The following is a 20,181-nucleotide window of genomic DNA, read 5'->3' as shown; positions in this document are numbered from 1 at the left end:
TCTTGATTCGGTGGGACAAAAAAGGAGACTATTGGCACTACGTGCTAAGAAACTTGCAATCGCAAGTAAGACAAGAACAAGAGTTTAGACAACTGGAGTTTGAATCGAGGGATCTTCACTTCAGTTTCGAGAACTCCGGGACCAGGCTGCTTCTCTTTTCAAGATGGAATTATCTCGCCATCTAGCAGATATAAGAAAGAATTGTATTGACACCATTCAGACATTTTTGCTTTTTTGAATGACCAAACGAAATACATTGAGGAGTCCTTTACTTTAGGCAACGACGATAACCGGCCTAAAGATGTCCTCATGATCGACAAAAGGGAAATGGAATAATGCTGCAACTTGATGATCCAAGATCTAAAAGAGAAAGGACCCACATCCATCCTCCACGTTCCGTTCCATTGTGGAAGCTCATTTTCCTCCGGATGATTAGAGAGATTCTTTTCGGAAAGCGTAGAAATCCTTCGAGGCACACTCATTCCAGCAGGAGTTAGTGGGGAAGGGGTGAGGTGGACCTCTTCAATTCAACAAAGTCAGGCTTGACACCTTTGATATAGCATCTTTCTCTCCCAACAAGTCTTTCTTCCTTCATTTTCACTAGCGCTTCTAGGAAAATCTGTTGTTTTCTATTTCGACTCCCAAGGCTAGGTCTGACACCCGAAAGAGTCTTTCACTTTACCTATCTTAACTGAGAGAAATCTAAACAGGCTATCACCGCTAATAGAAAAATTGCTTGACCCGGCTTACCCATTCTATTAAAGAAAATGAAAGGGCTACTAAATACCTTTCGACAACTTACTAATGAACGAACCTTGTGACTCTCCCGCGCCTATTATGTTAAGGCTAGTTCTCATTTTCTCTTTGTCTTTCTAGCCGCTTTCCTTGCTTCGCCATACCGGCAAATGGACTGACTGACTAAGTCACTTAAGGTTTGGAACCCTTGCTAGCAGCTTTTGTGTAAAGAGAAATCTCCCTGACTTTGTTAACTTACGTAAGGGGCTTGAGTTCAGATTTGATGCATTGGTAGAAATGAATTGGGCATTGGCTTCAATCATGGACAGGTCAAGGATATCTTCTCTCCAAAAGACCAAGAGGCAGGGTGGGTCTGCAAGAGAGCGAGATGTTCGACATTCATCCATACGCAATCTCCGCTTCTATTTATTTTGATACATAGTTTTCCCTTCTAACCATTGGTTCCAGGATGACAACCAAAGACTCAAGCCCGGTCCGAGCAAGATCGTCGAGACGCCTACGCGTGGGGCCATTGCTGACGCCCCTTGCATTCCAAACAATTGCAATTGTGGAAATTTAGGAAATCTAGTGGGGTGGGCCTTAGCCCCAAGTTTGGATTGTGCCCTAGTAGTCGCGCTCTTACCCAGGTGCTTTCTTGTTCGGAGGCTTCGGTTTCAAATCTTTCTCCTCGATGATTGTGGGTCAGGAGCTATTGGATTCTTCATCATTACAATCACTAAAAAAAGAGGGTTAACCATCGGTTCATTGGATTCCGGGCCGGATGGATCCAGTGCATGATCCGTAGGGGGTCTTTATTATTATTATCAACAAACTTTCTTCAAACTCTTTCCTCTTCCTGCTGTCCCCATGAGGCAGAGCTACCGCCGGTATTAGGGGGTTAACCGAAGGCGATTTTCCAATAGCTAAATACTCCGGTTGTTGAAGAACAGAAGCTTGGGGATTGTTATCTGGTTCAAGCTCTTCGCCCCGAGGACTATCTTCAATGGGTTGCATGTCAGCACAACATCTGAATCACGAAGGCTAACTTCAGTGGTAGGTGCTGGCTGGGTAGCATTGGTTCTTGGAACATAGGACATTCTCGGTGACGGGTTGACACCAGGTTCCTTATTTGCCACTTTGCATTCGTGACGGGCATGACCTTGTGCAATGCGTGCAGAACTTAGGTATTCTAAAATCAACGATTTCTTGCTAGTGATCCATACATACACAGTCGATCCAATCAAAACACGATTTGGGAGGTTTTCCTTGATAAGACCGATTTCTACACAAACCCTAGCTTTATTGTGAGAGGGGGGCGTGAGACAAGCTTCGTAGGACCTTCAAGGGTCAGGCCAATTCCGAAAGTCGAGACGATAGAAAACAGGCGAAACTCAAAGAAGAAGACAGCAGATGGAGTCGCGATACCCAACATAGGCGCATGCATTGGATCACCATTGCGGAGACGGAAATCATGGCTCCAGCAGAAAACCCTAAACCATCAATCCCTCAATCAAAAACTTCTCTTTGTTTGGTGCATATCTTCTTTGTTCGAGAGCTTGATGAAGACGTGCCTTGGATCTAACAGAGTGATCGAAAGCTTGGTACGCCAGTTCTTTCGAGCGAACTCCCGAACTACCGTCCTCATCCTTAGAAAGGGTTTTGCTGGAACTCCATCCTTTTTCAGATTCGACTTTGAGAAGATAGCTTTCTTTCCTTAGAAACTCCCACAATTCACTACAATCTATTCCCACCCTTTGACTCCTCCCTACTCCCTTACTAACTAAACAAAATCCCCAAGCTCAGGTCACCTAGCTGAGAAAGGAAAGGCTGAGGCTAAACTAAATTACTTACTTGCTTGCAGAGCTAAACGAGTAAGGAGCACACCGAGCAAGAGATTTAGACAGTTAGACAGAAAGTTTGTCAGGGGCGGACACTGAGCGACAGAAGCAAAGAAAGAAAGAATCAAGCTAGGGAACACTCCAAATTGACTAAAGGCCTCTTTAATTAAGGGCTTCTAATGCTTTGGTTGTAGGCAGGCCAGGTCCAACCCTTTGTTGTTCTCCTCTGAAGAGAAAGAAAGGAGCTAACTCTTTCTTGCTTGAAAGAAGGAAGACATGCCTCTCCTTTACAGTCTCACAGCTTCTCTCCTTCACAACCTGATTGAACTCGAAACTAAAGCAATTATGATCACAAGATAGCTTTTAATCTACGTTCTGACTTCTCTCTCTTTCACTCGGGTTTCACTATTCTTTCACGAGGTAAACTTCCCTATACAAAGAAGATTCTCGTAACCCTCCATTGGACTGATTGAACGAGGTAAATAGGTTCAGGATAATTCATCTTGTTGAGTTTCGTCTTGAGTTGAGTCTTTCAAGCAGAATCAAAGGAAAGAAAGGATCAGAGAAAGAAGCTGAGGTTCAGGAGAGAAGCTGCTTTACCGACTGTAAAGGTGAAAGAGTGAAATCAGTCTAATTCATCTTGCTTCTTCTTCTTTTCTTACTGTGAAAGAAGGGACAGGGAATGGAATTGTGAAACCTAGTTTACGAGGGGCAGGCAATGGAATTGTTCAACCGAGTTTACGAGGTGAAGGGGAAGGAGCTTGACCTGATGATACTTTACGAGGTTCAGTAGTGATTGAGTTCAGTCTCTTGACTTCCTTTAACATTACCTCTAAAATATCCCAAAAAATAGACAGAGGATAGCATTTTCGAATTAATGGTCCTAACACGAAAAAGGGTTCAATCAGTCCCATTTAGCCGATTTGGAACTCTTTTACAGGGAAATCAGGGATTTTGACCTCCCTCAAAAATAGCCCAAAAAATAAGGGAAGGATAGCATTTTATCCAAAAAAAAAATAGACAGAGGATAGAATTTGAGAATTCATGGTCTTTACAGGAAAAAGAGTGTTTGAAGGTTCAGGATCAGATCAAGAATGATTCCTTCTTACAGAAGAGTAAAAGAGTGAAAGAAGAAGAATACAGTTTACCTCAATAAATAAGGGAAGGTCATATCGGTTCCGGGGAAGGTTCAGTCGCTTCTCTTTCTTTCCTTCCTGCCTACCAGTTCCTTCAGAATTACCTAAAAAATGATCTTTTACAGTCATATAGGATAGAATTTCTTTTCTTTCAGCAGCTTTATCGAGGGAAAAAGCTCTTTTAATGTTTTACCCCTATGTTGGATAGAATTTCTTTGCTTTCCTATGCAGCTGTTAGGGAAAAACCTCTGACGAGGTTTTACAGTTATATGGGGATAGAATTTATTAGCTTGAAGCTGAAGCTGTTAGGGAAAAACCTATTACGAGGTTTTACAGTCATATAGGATAGAATTTTCTAATTAATGGTCCTTAAGAGTGAAATCAGGTTCAGTAGCGAAGGGAAGGATCAGAGTCTTTGTTTACTGTTCAAGAATAAATAGTCAAAGGGTGTCGGTTTCGGTTCAGGTTTTCTCTTTCGTCTTGACTTCCTTAATGCAATAACTGCACAAGGAAAGGAGTTAAGTCTCATTAATCTTTGTTACAGTCGAGTCAAAGAGTGAAATCAGTCCAGGGTTACTCGAAGAGGGAGTAAGTAGCGAGACGAGAAGCTGCGAGACTGGAAAGGAGAGGGGAACGGCTTCGTAATTGAAGGAACTCCAAAAGGCTGTTTTCAGTGTGACCATGAAGCTGGCTGGGGGATAAGATAGGTCTGACTTAAGATTGGTGGGATAGCACCTGTAGGGCTTCTTGCCACCGTCTTGCTTAATATTTGATATAATAAAAAGCGATCGGGAATTTCTAACAAGTATTTCTTAACCAGATGATGTCCTCTTTAAACTTTCTCCTTCAGGCCTCCCTTCAAGTTTTTTAAAACGTGTGGAGAGGTTTCCACACTCTTATAAAAAATGTTTTGTTCCTCTCTTCAACCGATGTGGATCTCACAATTCACCCCTTTTGTGGCTTAGCGTCTTCACTGGCACATTGCTCGGTGTCTGGGCTTGATACCATTTGTAACCGCTCAAGCCTACCGCTATCATTGGAATAGAAAAAATAAAACTTCTCCATGACTCGATTATTATTGGAATGAGTATTATCAGGTGTCAGTTTGATGAGGCAATCGAGGTGCACTATCAACTTTGAAAAAACTGGTACAATCATGTCCTGGAGTTCTAAAGATTCACACAACCTATCTTTACGTGATAATATTTGATACAGTTCGGTGGCCCATGATGTTGATTTTAACAAAACTTGATTCTTGACTTTAGTAGAAATGATGTGTATATATATTTGAAAGAGTTAAAAATTGATAGTTAAATTTTGTTTTTAACTGTTTGCCAAATATTAAACACAACATTAGATAATATGTAAAGAAGTAGTTATGGGTAACGTTACGCATGGAGTGATGTCAAGGACGAAGCCTTTTTCAAGAGAGTCGTGGGGTTATGGTTATGTTCTGTTTTTGGGTATTATTTGTCGAGTATTTAAGGCTCCACTCTAAAACAGCCTCACAATTCCACGCCCAATTCAAATCACCCTTTTCTTTCATTTGCATATCTCCTTTGATACTTTTCATGAAAATGCTAACTTTCACATTATATGAATTTTTAAAAGTTTCAATATCCTACTTATATTTTTAAAAATTTGTTAACGTACTTAATATTTAAATTACCATTACAATTAATATATAGACAGAATTTAAAAAATATTCATACTCCATGCTTCCAAAAGTAATATTAAGACTCTCAATCTTAAAAAGATGATAATAATAATAACAACAAAAAGTTTTTAAGGGTATTTTTATACTTTAATTAAAAAATTAAGAATATTCATAAAAATTAGAATATTTTTTTTAGAGGAGAATACTATTAAATATTATTAGAATTTATAAAAATTTAAAAATATTTTTGAAATAAATGTGAAATTAGTGATATTTTTATTAATTGATCAATAATTAAGCGTCAAACTGTGGGATGTTTCAATGAGAAAACCCTACAGAAATCAACAAATTCACAAAAAGTTAATTATTATTACTTTACCAAGATTTAATATAATAGCCTACACCCATGTAAATCACCCATTAATGTTGAATGTAAATGGCTTATATTGCACCACATTTTAGTTACCAAAGCCACAATATTTTATGATTAATGTTCATGCACCCTTTTGTACTACGTAACCTATTAATCGACGAGGTGAGTCAAGTTCGTTGGGATACCTATCAACTTTTTTTTACATATACTCTCATCTCATGTCAAGTTAGTACTAAGTTTGATTATTTCTAAGATTTAGTATAAATTTAATAAAAACCCATACGAATGTTTATTTGTCAATTATTTTTGTCCACCTCCTTTCGGGGCCAGTGTTGGCACAATTTGTGATATCTTTTGTAAGGGCCTAGGCCCACCACCTATCGATATTGTAGAGGTTTTTCCTCTCAGATTTCCATTCGAGGCTTTAAAATGCATATATTATTGTCTAATATCATATAATTTATAATATATTATTAAGCTTTTTCTTGGTTCATTCTTAGCGTGACATATATTTCAGATATTGATTAATAAATAATAATTTGCATATATTAGTATGGAACATTATATTGATAATCCATTTTTATAGATTTTTTTATTTTTAATCTTTGTTTAGCTTTCTCTATTATTTTTGTACATTTCCTATAGTATTGATTTGGAGTATACATTCGATGGCATTAAATAATGAATTAAGGCAGTCGTAGGGAAGTAAATAAGGGTCAGGATCGTGGCCCATATTCTTTTCCTCCCACCAACTCAACTCTTATTTCTCCACAATTCAAGAACGTGACGTTGGGAGTTAAAAATGTATGTATATATATATATATATATATATAAGTCACTTTTGTTTATATCATTAAAGTGATTTAAACTCTTTTACAGTGATTTAAACTCTTTTAAAATTCAATTATAAATATTTTAGAAAGTTAAACAATTAGATATATTTATTTAACCCGAGAAATATTATTTTGTTTATTATGATAGGTTATAATATTATATTTAAAATTATTAAGTTTTTGTTAAAGAAGTATTATTATAATAAAGATTAATTTAAAAATTAAAAAATAGATAAACATTTTCATGAGAGCTGGATCTTCCTCTAGAAAAGAAAAAAATAATAATAATAAATTATTTTATAAAGATAAAGATTGAAATTATTTTACGAAGATAAAGATTGAAATAGGTGATAGGAGGTGATGGGACACAGGAGAAACCTCCGGTAGCCACATTGTAGAGAAATTACGAGTGATGATCAAATATGATCTGTTTCATTATTCTAAGTCGTTACTCTATTCTTGGTAATGAATAACTTGTTGTTCTTTAACTCTTAAGTTCTGTTCATTGCTACCAACTTATACCTAAAAATAGGAGGAAAATATAAACTAACTATTACCGTTAATCAAATCCTAACGTAAAATATTAATGAATATCTAAAATCAAACCAAAATATAAACTAACTAATACTGTTAATCAAATCCTAACATAAACTAATTAATTATTATAATATTTTGGAAATATCAAATCCTAACCTAAAATATTAATGAATATCTAAAATGAAATCTTAACCTAAACTAATTATTATAATATATTATTCAAATATTATATCTTTTAAAAATTTTTGATATGTTTATAAACAAGGTTTCTTTCTTCTCTCCTCTCCCCTCCCATCGATATAGATCTTGTATCGATATAAGAAAATAAATAATAAGTGAGGTTTCATTCTTACGTTAGCTTACAAAAGAAACTTATTTCTTTTAATTATTACTTTTAGTAATATGAAGCGTAGGTGAGTACGCAATTTCTTGTATACTGTAGGATGAAAACATCCATTAACGCCTTGAGGGAGGGAGATTTATTGAGGGTTTGGACACCCATGCAAATCACTCCATGACTGTGTCAAGGTGGTGGTCTGTAATGCACCACATTTTAATTACCACACCACCACCGATTCTCGTTACCATAAATAACATTCATTCCGCAACCAAATCATCCAAATTAATTACCTCCCTTATATCTGACTACAACTACAGAGCGTATGCCTTCCTCTGTCTTCCAATGGCTGAGCCTCCTCGGAATCATATGGCTTCAGTCCATCAACGGCACCAATTTCAACTTCCCCTCTTACTCTTCCCAACTCAAGCACCACCTTTCCATCTCCCAATTCCAACTCAACAACCTCGCATTCGCCTCCGACGCCGGCAAGCTCTTCGCCTGCGTCTCTGGCCTCGCTGCTAACTATTTACCCCTCTGGTCCGTTCTCATCATCGGCTCTTCTCTCGGCCTTGTCGGCTATGGCGTCCAGTACCTCTTCATCACCAACCAATTCCACTCCCCCTCTTATTGCCTCATCTTCTTCCTCACTGTCCTCGCCGGAAACAGCATATGCTGGATCAACACCGTCTGTTACATCGTCGCCATTAGAAATTTTCCCTCAAATCGCCAAGTGGCGGTGGGGATATCAACCAGTTACCAAGGATTAAGCGCCAAGATCTATACGGATATTGTCGGGTTAATATTCTCGAAACGCTCTGACAAAACAGCCGAGACATTCCTTCTGTCCAACTCTGTTTTTCCTTTGGGTGTTTGTGTTTTGGTGTCTCCAATGGCTAGAATTGTCGAATTGGTGGAAGAGCAAGGAAATTTGGAAGTTGGGTTTTTTGTAATTTTTGTGATAACCATAGCCACCGGCGTTTTTGCGGTGGTTACAAGCGTTGGGTCGATTTCCAGAATGTTGTCGCCATTGAGTGGGCTGGTCGGGATTTTGGTGTTCCTGCTCCTTCCGGTGGTGGTTCCGGTGGTAGAGAGTGTGAAGAAGTCAGTAAGAGAAGGAAAAGAGAGAAGGGTTTATCACTCTACAATGGAAGAGGATACGAGAATCCGACCGGAAAATGAGGCGAAATTGAACAGAGACGGCGGCGATGAGGCAATGGAGGAGATCGGAGCGATGGAAATGCTGAAAAGAGTGAACTTTTGGTTGTATGTTGGTGTTTACTTTTTTGGTGCAACCTTGGGATTGGCGTTTTTAAACAATTTGGGGCAAATAGCGGAGTCGCGGGGAAGCGAGAGTGTGTCGTCGTTGGTGTCGCTGTCGTCTTCGTTCGGCTTCTTTGGGCGCCTAATGCCGTCGCTTCTGGACCATTTTTTGTCGAGGTAAAATCAATGTGTTCTAAAACAAGCTTTTTGTGGGTGGGTATGTAATATGTATGATGAAATTTGGGTGGTTTTATAAATGGCGCAGGAGGAAGATGATGAAATCGAAGCCGGGTTGGCTGGTGGCATTGATGGGGGCAATGTGCGGGGGGTTCTTCCTTCTTTCAGGGCCGACGGATCTGATTCTGTGCGTGAGCACCGCCGTAATTGCAGTGTGTACGGGCGCAATTACTTCGATTTCCGTGTCCACAACCAGCGAGCTATTTGGGGCCAATAATTTTTCAATAAACCACAACGTGGTGGTTGCGAATATACCTGTGGGGTCGTTTCTTTTTGGGTACATGGCGGCTTATCTTTACCGGAAGCAAGCGACGGGTGGCGCCGGGAAATGCATCGGAGTTGAGTGCTACAGAACCACTTTTATGATATGGGGTTGCTTGTGTTCATTCGGGACTCTGCTGGCTCTGCTTTTGTTCGCTCGTACCAGAAGCTTCTACTCTACAACGAAGTCGCCGAGGGCGCAGGGCTCTACGTAGAACAAGGCTATACTCTTTTACGTATTCCTAGTTTGACACGCTAATATATTTGGACGTTATACTTTGTAGTTTCGGGTTCCATAGATTGTCTATTTTGAAAGAAATGAAATTGACTCAACTTCTTCTTCAGATCAAATTTTGAAAACCATTTAAATTCTAAGAAAAATTTTAAAAAAATAGATTGAGTGGCTTAGGCCTCAAATTAGCAAGGCCGGACTCACTCCCAACAATCTTAAGAGTTTCCACTATCCCCACCACTTATTTCATTTTCCATCCATGCAAAATTGGGACTTGGGTCCATGCAAAATTGGGACTTGGGTCCCAACAATCTTAACATCTCCTAGTCTCCATCCCGCCACCTATCTCATTTTCCAGTCCTCTCTCCTTATTAAGTGCGAGTCTCCACTGACTACTTTTTACTTGTAATTTACATAAAAACGGAGGAGTTCAAATTTTTTAGTTCACGAAGGTAGGGGGTGGTTTGAAAGTTGAACTAAATTAGGAAAAGAATTAACCATGAAGACGTTTTATATCTGATAAAGAGTGAGAAATTAAAGCACAAATGGTTGTCCAAAGCTCCATCACTAATTTTTATAAATTTATTTAATGTTTACCTAAACATAACCTCATTTCTTTAAATCTATTTTATTGCATGTCCAAACTGTCCTATCCTACACTACCATTTGTGGGACTAACAAATAAATAGAGAAGATATTCAACTTAATATTAGACATTTTCAGGGACTTATTATGTAATTTCTAAAAATAAAATATTTATTAAACACAATCTATTTTAAAGGTTGATGTCCCGACTAAATTTGTAATTTAAGTGAAAATAAGACCCTGAATTGAAGCTTCCGCTCCCGGGAATGGAAGTCAAATGCGGCCCGCCATCAATAAACCTACGTGGGCCATCCTTTGCATTTACGACAGCCATCTGCTTAAGATTTCATTGGGACGACACCGTTTTGGGCTGACGTGAACATAAGCTCATGCTGACGCAGCATCCACCTTGCCACGTCTCTGCCTTACACGTGTCGTCAAACATGTTCAAATAACGCAAAACAAATTGTCGTGACGTATGAATATGAGGTTCAAGTTTAAGCATGGTTGGAATGTTAATTTAAGGAATGAAGTTTATAAGCAATTAATAGTATCTCCTCTATTGGGATGAGGTCTTTTGGGAAAACCCAAAACAAGCTATGAGAACTTATGCTCAAAGAGGAAAATATCATACCATTGTGGAGATCCGTGATTCCTAACAATGGGTATAGAGCCATGCCCTAAACTTAGTCATGACAATAAATATCAAACAAAGAATTGTAAGCCTCAAAGGTGTAGTCATAAATGACTAAAGTGTCAAACAAAGGGCGTACTTTGTTCAAAGGCTTCAGAGAAAAGAGTCGAGCCTCGATTAAGGAGAGACTGTTCGAGAGCTCCATAAGCCTCAGCAATTTAGAGGCACACATTGACTAATTTAGAAAATGATCATGAGTTTATAAGCAAGAAATAATATCTCTATTGGGATGAAGCCCTAAGCAATGCCATGAAAGCTTATGCTCAAAGTGGAAAATATCATATCATTATAGAGATATGTGATTTCTATACTATTTAAATAGGTAAAATGTTTATTTATTGATATAAATACTATTAGTTTATGTATACATAATCATTTATTAACAATATTTCAAAGATTTAAGAACTCAAATGAAATAAAAGTCCAAAACCTGAAATAAAAATCTAAAAATTAAGTTAAATCAACGTCAGTACAGCCTTGTCAAAGGCTCACCTATATATTACGCCTTTTAAGCCGTTTACATTGAATGCAGGCACACTCCCTTATGGTGGTGCTGAATGATGCGGAATGCGGAATGCCGAGTGCCGAGTGGGTTGTCTGCGGTTGATGCTGAGCTATTAAACGGCCCCCCGCGGCTGGTGGGTGGCCGCAGACCACATCCATTCAATGCTCAATTCCCATAATTTGTACCATCAATAACTCAACTGCCTCCCATCCTCTTCAATACTCTTTTAAGTTTTTGCCTACTTCCAACAAAAGAGAGGCACACAAACAACACATCAAGACAATCTACCTTTTCCTGTCCATGCCTTCCAAGCATTCCTAACTTCCTCCAATTGTTCATTGGGAATGCTTGTGTACTTGTCCAATTTCTCCACCCATTCTTTCCATGGGGGTCTTTCTATGTCTAGAAAGTTAGTTACCTCGGGTAATATCGCCGATCTGTAGAATTCATTCACTGACTTGACAATGTCATCGGATTTGTTTAATGTGAGCAAGTCGGGCCTCTTTGGAGCTCCTGGTCGTTTTCTGTTGGAAAACCTGTTCCCTCTTAGGACTAAGACTTCAGCTGGAGCAATGGGCAGAACTATTCTAGAGAACTTGCTCAGTGACAATGCTATGATATCTCTTGGGAGCAGTTTCCGCTTCACGGCAATGGCTGTGCCTACCATCTTTCGAATCTGCCCAGGATATAATAAAAGCAGCATGAGAATAGCCCTTTGATTTAAAAGTAGAACATTAACTACCAAATACTAATTTCTGATGGAGCCAACTTCATCCTTAATGTATCATATAACGACTTGAAAAGTATAAAAAGGACGCCACCTTGCCACTTCCCATATCTCCTTCAAAGTCCTAAACCTGCAATAATGCCTTCCATTTCTTACCACTTTTGAGTATGATAAATGTGGAAGTGTGGGTTCGAGCCTCCACCTCAAGATAAGAGTAGATAACTTTATGGCTCATGTTAGTGCCTCTCCATACCATTTGTTCATAAGATTCTGAGTTTCTTCCTGAGGCTTTGACCTCAACCGAATGGTTTGTTGAGGATTGTTGTGAGGAAGTCCCACATTGGCTAATTTAGAGAATGATCATAGGTTTATAAGTAAGAAATATATCTCTATTGGTATGAGAATATATGGAGACGTTCAAAGCAAAGCCATGAGAGCTTATACTCAAAGTAGACAATATCAGAATCATGATTCCTAACATGGTTTAATCTCCAACAGAGAAGCAAATTCAAACAAATTCTAGTTTCTCTCCACTCAAAATTTCCACAACAAAGCCTTTCTGGTACCGTGCAGAAAATTCTAGTTTCTATTAGTCAAGTGCAAAAAAGTTAACCTAGACATGTCTTATGATGTAAGATATTCCTATGAATTATAAACCTCAGGGAGTAAATGAAGGTTATGATGGTAGATATTGAACAGGTCAAGCTCATAAAGCTTGAACCCATAAACTCATATCTTCTGTCCATCAATGCTCAGGGACCATCAAATTATTAACTGGTTCCTATCATCTTAGAATTTAATTTCATGCGAATTGATTTTCAATAGGAATGGGTCAGTGCAAAAAAATTAAACCAGACATGTCTAATGGTGTAAGATGATCCTATGAGTTATGAACCTTGGGGAGTAAATGAAGGTTATGATGATAGATATTGAACAGCTTATAAAGCTTGAATGCATAAACTCGCATCTTCTTCCACCAATGCACAGGAACCATCAAGTTATTTAGTGGTTTGTAACATGTTAGAATTTAATTAATTTCATACGACATCAATGCATAACCAAGTTATGAACAAATTATGACCGGAATCATGTGGGGGACAAAAGAACAGTTATGAACTAAGTTTTGGCTCCCACGTGACCGGAATCATGACCTAAGCTACAAGAGGTGTTAGAACGGAAAACCACCCAAATCTAAGCGATAGAGCTGCCAACGGAAATAAGAATAAATGAAGTAGACATGGACAACGAAAATAAGAACAAATTATGCACCAAAGAAAACAAAGTTAGAGAAAGACTAACTTGATGCAACATGAAAGATTCTCCCCAGATGGAGATCTCAACGAAATCATATCCAAGAGATGTTTCCAGCTTCCCACAAGAACAGCATAGAATTTTTCTGAAGTGCGAGGCGCCTATACGATCTCTCTCATCTGGCTCATGAAGCCATCTTGCACGAACACCCTGCGGAAGCTCTGATCCATTTCCAAGTTTACTGCATACTTCAAATGTATTCTCATTACAACCACTTAAGCTTGGAGAATGTTGATTTGGTTCCTTGATTCCTCCTCCGACAAAAATATCATTTTCTCCATCACTTTCCTCAAACTCCGAGTTCGACAAATCACTAGATGATACCCCATCTCCTGACTTGTGGACATATCCTGGAGATTGGTTGGCTCGAATCCTTGTTCTATACTTGGAACGTATTGTATAGTTATGAAAAGGGTGCTCCCCCTGTACGCAAAAAGAATCCACCCATGTTCTTCAACGCCATACAATTGTCTTCCAAATAACAGTACTAGACTATCAAATAATAACAAATCATGTTTCTTGCAGTGAAGGGAGGTACAAACTGATCTTTATGTAACTAAATGAAGGAGATAAAAACCTACCTGAAAGGAATTTAATATATCCTTAAATTCTGAGATGTGATAATCAATTTCAGTAGTTGTGAGCTTACTTTCAATTCCAATAAGCTTAGCAGGGAGGAGATAAGTATACTTCCGAACATCACACTCCCTTCTAGGATCAAAGCTCCTTGACAAGTGAAAAAAATGATGTAAAGTTACCACATTGTAGTAAAAACATAAAACCGCATCATGCTAATGCTGAAACTTCATTTACTCACTTAAAAGCCCCAAAAAAAAAAAAAAAAAAAAAATTGAGCACTTACCTCTGTGAAGGTACAATGCCAAACACCTTGATATTTTCAGGAAGATAAAAGTTGATGTAATTAGCAAGCAAAATACCACAAGGGTCGCCCATCCATGCACTATCAGGGATTTCCATTTTTAAGGTTATTGTTGTGGCCAAGGAATGAACCTTGAAAATGAAAGAGAAAGAAAAAACAAATCAAAACAACCAATAAGATTATAGAAGTCATAAAATGAGATGCAACAAAGACATTCAAGATATTTACTCCTTTATCAGTTCGACTACTCCTTGCCCAGGAGATTTTGTTCAGATTTCCATAGTTACTTTCACGAATTCCACCAGCTTTATATATTGCAGCTTCCAATTCTTGTTCAATTGCTACACATTAAAACTGTAATGCTTTAGGACATTCCATCCATGCATTAGCTGGGTACTTTGAACTGTACGAGGTTAATTTCTGTGTTGTAATTCACAGCAAAAATAAAATAAAATAAAAAATAAAAAATAAAGAAGAGAAGAGAGAAACAGTTTACTCATATTCCATGCTTATCATTACTTTATTATCATAACCAACATGGGCACTTAACATTGTTTGATGGTAAAAGAAACATTGAAAGACAAAGAAATGCTTATCCAATAAAATAAATGGAAGTCTACGACAGATCCTATGAGATTAATGTACATAAAACAATATATCAAGGTTGGTTAAGAAGTTAAGTGTATTTAATCAGATATTGATCAGCTGAATGCATACTAAGCTCAACTATTCTGTTGGTTCAGTCTGCAGTTATATTTTAAATTTGTTGTAGTTAGTAACTAATGCATGGTGCGAGTATCACCTCATTATCTGACAAAGTTTAATGGCATTAGTGTTGCTCATACATGTCCTTTTTATGTACTCTTTTAGCAGTAACTATTCTGCCACGCATCTCTAGTTCTCCCAAATCATGTAACAGCAAGCATGTTACAAAGTTCCCCTTGAAAACTTGCCACTTAGATTACATTGTCTGAAATACATGGAATCCAATCTGTCAGTACATCATAGGAACGTCTGATAATAAGTTCCAAGGTTTCTAGTGCTAGTTGCAATAGATAGCTTGAACCATGAATGTTTTATCAATGAGATTTGGATATCGAATATCTCAAGGCAAGAACACTTGTTTGAGATTCGGATCACGCTTGAATGATTCTAAACATGCAACCTAAACTACATAGAATTGCAAAGAAACTTAGCCCTTGACTTAGGAAAGGTAAGAACACTTAGCGCTAATGATAAGTAAGGAATCACTCCAAGTGAAAATAAAATTCAGATTACCTTGTTGATCAAATATCTCAAGGAAAATCAGATATCTCAAGGCAAATCAGATATCTCAAGGCAAGAACACTGAGATTCGAGTCACTCCACAAGCAAGGTCGATCATGTCAAGCTTGAATGATTCTAAACATGCAATCTAAACTTAATAGAATTGCAAAGAAACTTAGCCCTTGGCTAAAACAAAGCAAAAATGAAAACCCATAACCTTCTATGAGGCCTTTCAAGAGTTGTAACGTTCGTATCTTATGACCATTATGTATACTTTATGGTCATAGTTAGCCATGATGTAAATGTAACCTTAGATTAAATAAAAAGTCTTAAGTACATTAGTGAAATAAAAAGCCTTTTAAGTACAATAGTGATATGTCTTGGTTCATATCACAATTGGTCAGTGAATTTCAACTGTTTCTGTTAGTAACTGTGAACTAAATTGTTGTAAATAGTTGTTGTACTTTACACTGGGCTAAGTAAGTAATTGAGCAACCACCATCACATTCACTACGAAAGTATGCAAATCAAGGACAGCAACAGAACATCCGGCGGATGTCATTGCCAATCCCCGACAGGAATTTTCATGACATTATGTAAATGATGTAAAAATAAATGATGAAAAAAGCTCACTTGGATGTGATGATTGCTCGCGTTGCATTTGCAGCCCTGCATTTTTTAAACTCAAGAATTAATGAAATGTTCAAGGATTCACAAAAGGGTCGTCAAGAGAACCAGAGAGTAATATCAAATGAGACCTCTATAATCAGTCCCAACATAGCCGATCCGCATAACGACCTTCTTCTTCCGAAAAGCTTCCCATTTCCGGAGCTGGTCTGGGGCGCACTGAGTGGAAAGAGCATCGGTGGAAGCAGTGGAAGATGAGGAACAGCACAGCAGTCTAGGTCTCAGACGAGAGGTCCACGAAACGAAATTAGGGTAGGGAAAACGGAAGCATGGAAATGAAGTTTTGGTTGCCCATGGGGAAAGCGGGAATCGCAGAGAAGAGACTGCCATGGTATCCAATCTTCGCGCTGTGTGGAGTTGGAACAGTATCTTAGCCGCCTTGTTTCACCTTTAACGACATCTGCTTTTGGTGGATCGCGATGTCTATGAGGCCCAATACAAAAACACACCAGATCCTATTAAAAGTTACAAAGCCCAAATCGGCTCCATAGTGGAAGCCCAAATTGGCCCATAGTGGAAGCCCAAATTGGCCCATAGTGGAAGCCCAAATTGGCCCATAGTGGAAGCCCAAAATGACCCATAAAGGAAGCACAAATCGGCCTCAAGACCAATGAGTCCCATAGTGCAACACCAAATTAACCCATAGTGGAAGCAAGAATTGACCCATAATGAAAGCTCAAATTGGCCCATAGTTCAAGCCCAAATTGCTCGGCCCATATTGGATGCCCATAGTGAACCATAATGGAAGCCCAAATCGGCCCAAGTGGAAGCCCAAAAAGACCCATAGTGAAAGCGCAAATTTGCCCATAGTGGAAGCCCAAAAGACCCATAGTGAAAGCGCAAATTTGCCCATAGTTGAAGCCAAAGAAGGCCCATAGTGGAACCCCAAATTAGCCCATAATGGAAGCCCAAATCGGCCCATAGTGAAAGGATGAATAGGCCCGCCCACAGTGGAAGCCCAAATCGGCCCACATTGGAGGCCCAGCCTAAATCGCCCATAGGGGAAGCGCAGTTCAAAATCGGCCCACAATAGAACCCCAAATCGGCCTACAGTGGAACACCAATTGGGCTAATAGTGGAGGCCAAATCGGCCCACAGTGGAGGCCCAAATAGGCCCACATGGGTGTCCCATCCCAAATTGGCCCATAGTAGAAGTTCAAATTAGGTACAGTGGAAGCCCAAATCGTCCCACAATGGAACACCATTTGGGCCCACAGTGAAAGCCCGAGTCAGCCCACAGTGGAAGGTCAAATCGGCCGGCCTACGGTAGAGGCCCGAATTGGCCCATAGAGAAAGCCCAAATCGGCCCACAGTGGAAGCCCAAATCGGCCCACAATGGAATACCAATTGGGCCCATAGTGGAAGCCCAAATAGGCCGGCACACAGTGGTATCCCGAATTGGCTCATAATCGGCCCACATTGGAGGCCATGCCCAAATCGGCCCACAGTGGCGCACAACGGAATACCAATTGGTCCAATTGTGGAAGCCCAAATCGGCCCATAGCGGAAGCCCAAATCTGGAGGCCCACAGTGGTGGCCCATATCGGTCCATAGTGGAAGCCCAAATCGGCCCACAGTGGAGGTCCAGTTCAATAATGCCCACAGTGGAAGCCCAAATCGGCCGGCCCCACAGTGAAGGCCCAAATCGGCCCACAGTGGAGGCACAGCCCAAATCGGCTCAGAATTGAGGCGTAGCCCAAGTTGGCTTAGAATTGAGGCGTAGGCCGAATCGGCCGACTGTGGAGGCCGAGCCCAAATCAGCCGGCCCACAGTTGAGGTTTAGCTCAAATCGGCCCATGGTGGAGGCCCAGTTCAAATCGGCCCGCATTGGAAGCCCAAATCGGCCGGCCGATAGGGGAGGCACAGCCCAAATCGGCCCATAGTGGAAGCCCAAATTGGCCCACAGTGGAAGCCCAAATCGGCCGGCCCACAGTTGAGGCCCCAAATATGTCTGCGTACTGTAGAGGCCCAATTCGACCCATAGTGAAGTCCAAATCGGGCGGCAAACAGTGGAGGCCCAAATCGTCCCACAGTGGAGGCCCAGTTCAAAATCGGCCCACAGTTGATACCTAGCCTAAATCGGTCCATAGTTGAGGCCTAGCCCAAATTGGCCGACTATGGAGGCCCAGCCCAACTCAGCCGGCCCATAGTGGAGGCTTAGCCCAAATCGTCTCACAGTGGAGGCCCTGCCAAATCGGCCGGCCCACAGTTGATGCCCAAATCTGTCAGCGTTAGTAGAGGCCCATATCGGTCCACAGGGGGCCCATCTCAAATCGGCTCCATAGTGGAAGCCCAAATCGGTGCATAGTGGAAGCTCAAATCGGCCCGTGAAGCCCAAATTGGACCAGTATAGAATACCAAATTGGTCCATTTTGGAAGCCCAAAGTGACTTAAATGGAAGCAAAAATTAGCCCATGATTGAAGCTCTAATTGGTCCATATTGGAAGCCCACGTTCGCCCATAATGGAGGTCAACTTAGTCCATAGTGGTGGTGGAAGCCCGTTTTCTTAAACTGGCTTATCTAGCATGGACCTCCGTCATACGAGGAAGAAATGAATCCCTTTACCCTCCGAACTTCCTTGTCCCACCTCCTGTTCTTTGCTCAATCCTCTCCGCCTTTAGGATTAGCAAGCTCAGCCATTGTTGTCGCCGGAGCTGTAGGCGCAGGTTATGGGCTGGGGCTATGGTTTATATGGTCAACTGCTAACTGTCATCAAATGAAGTACTAGAGAGTTGGGTTGTATTGTGGGTAAGTCTCAAATGAACTTCAACTGCATAATGAACTACTACAAAATTGGGTTGATAGTGCTCATTTTCTTATGCATATGAATGTTATATTGGTTGAGAATATTTGGCATGGTCTTGAAAAATGGAGCTTGACCATTTAGGGTGAAACTCCAGTGCCCATTTCTATCCTGATCAGTACGCTATTGATGCAATCTTTTCAGGTGTTAATGTGGAGCAGCTCTTTTATTTTGATATTTATATTCTGTGAACACATGAATTTAACCTTTGGGTTCTAACTCATAATAACGTTGGGGTTCCAGCAGGTGGGTCATATGAATTTGCTCCCGTGGGCAGGTTTCAAGTTCCATATTGTCATTTCCAGTTTTGTGGATGAATCACATATGACTTGCTTTTATTCCTCGTTTGGGTTATGCATGGAAGAAAATAAGGTCCATTTAATGATTCCAAACCTATGTACTTGACTTAGCTTCGAGTCCTCCCCACTTCTGCTTGTCCCAAGTCAGAATAGTGTCATTGCGCTAATTGCCCTTCTCTTACGTAGGAGAACTTAGGATGTAACCGCCAATCCTACCATTGCCTTTTTGGGCTTCCCCTCAACGCTTTAGGCTTTAAAACGCGTCTGTTAGGGAAAGGTATTCACACCCTTATAAAGGATGTTTCGTTCTCCTCCCCAACTAATGTGGGATATCACAATCCACCCCCTTCAGGGCCTAACGTCATCGTTGGCACTTGTTCCTTTCTCCAATTGATGTGGGACCCCCCATGAAATCCACCCCCTCTTGGGCCCAGCGTCCTTACTGGCACCGCTTGTGTCTACCCCCTTCGGAGAACAGCCTCCTCGTTGGCATATTGCCCGGTGTCCGCTCTGATACCATTTGTAACGGCCCAAGCCCACCGTTAGTAAATATTGTCCTTTTTGGGATTTTTCTTTCGGGCTTCCCCTCAAGGCTGTAAAACGCGTCTACTAGGGAAAGGTTTTCACACCCTTATAAACGGTGTTTCGTTCTCCTCCTCAACCATTGTGAGATATCAAATAGGAGACTTCCTCAATATCAATAATAACATAACCGTTGGGTTGAATATGTTCTCTTTCTATTTTTTTTTTAAAAAAAAATGGGTTGAATATGTTTGTTATTGTATGATTGTGTGTTGTATGATATGATGTATGTTAGATCATGAAAATAAATATTTTGAGACCTATTGCTTATCTTTGATGATTGAAATATGTTTGATGTGATTTGTGACCTTATTTATTTTTTCTCACGAAAATAAATGTTTTTGGACCTAATGTATGCATATTATGTTTGACGATTAAGGAAGTTGTGGTAAGGGTTACACG

The 20,181-nt window shown here is 40.0% G+C and overlaps 2 protein-coding genes across 2 annotated transcripts; one reads left to right on the top strand and one right to left on the bottom strand.

The window, feature by feature from the left end:
* The first annotated feature begins 7,620 nt into the window (after positions 1-7,620).
* Positions 7,621-9,491, top strand: LOC111469568 (protein NUCLEAR FUSION DEFECTIVE 4-like). Its single transcript, XM_023114877.1, has 2 exons — positions 7,621-8,886; positions 8,975-9,491. Exons 1-2 carry the CDS (start codon positions 7,772-7,774, stop codon positions 9,420-9,422), a joined length of 1,563 nt encoding a protein of 520 aa, XP_022970645.1. The 5' UTR covers positions 7,621-7,771; the 3' UTR covers positions 9,423-9,491.
* A 1,577-nt stretch (positions 9,492-11,068) lies between these two features.
* On the bottom strand, positions 11,069-16,475 carry LOC111469569 (putative tRNA pseudouridine synthase). The gene is made up of 7 exons (XM_023114878.1): positions 16,166-16,475; positions 16,041-16,076; positions 14,370-14,482; positions 14,124-14,272; positions 13,843-13,987; positions 13,250-13,684; positions 11,069-11,899 (listed from the first exon to the last, which is right to left on the bottom strand). Exons 1-7 carry the CDS (start codon positions 16,422-16,424, stop codon positions 11,498-11,500), a joined length of 1,539 nt encoding a protein of 512 aa, XP_022970646.1. The 5' UTR covers positions 16,425-16,475; the 3' UTR covers positions 11,069-11,497.
* Between the last annotated feature and the right edge of the window lie 3,706 nt (positions 16,476-20,181).

The sequence above is a fragment of the Cucurbita maxima genome, unplaced genomic scaffold (genome assembly GCF_002738345.1).
Source record: "Cucurbita maxima cultivar Rimu unplaced genomic scaffold, Cmax_1.0 Cma_Scf00040, whole genome shotgun sequence".
Lineage (NCBI taxonomy): Eukaryota > Viridiplantae > Streptophyta > Magnoliopsida > Cucurbitales > Cucurbitaceae > Cucurbita > Cucurbita maxima.
Note: the sequence above shows the minus strand (reverse complement) of the source record. Positions and strands in the feature narration are given on the sequence as shown.

What these genes read in the sequence shown, in the direction of transcription:
- LOC111469568 (XM_023114877.1), top strand. Translation starts at nt 7,772, where the DNA reads ATGCCTTCCTCTGTCTTCCAATGGCTGAGCCTCCTCGGAATCATATGG. An exon ending in CTGGACCATTTTTTGTCGAG is followed by an intron (nt 8,887 to 8,974) that starts GTAAAATCAATG and finishes TAAATGGCGCAG; the next exon opens with GAGGAAGATGATGAAATCGA.
- LOC111469569 (XM_023114878.1), bottom strand. Translation starts at nt 16,424, where the DNA reads ATGGCAGTCTCTTCTCTGCGATTCCCGCTTTCCCCATGGGCAACCAAA. An exon ending in GTAGTCGAACTGATAAAGGA is followed by an intron (nt 14,273 to 14,369) that starts GTAAATATCTTG and finishes TTCATTTTCAAG; the next exon opens with GTTCATTCCTTGGCCACAAC. An exon ending in GGCATTGTACCTTCACAGAG is followed by an intron (nt 13,988 to 14,123) that starts GTAAGTGCTCAA and finishes TCACTTGTCAAG; the next exon opens with GAGCTTTGATCCTAGAAGGG.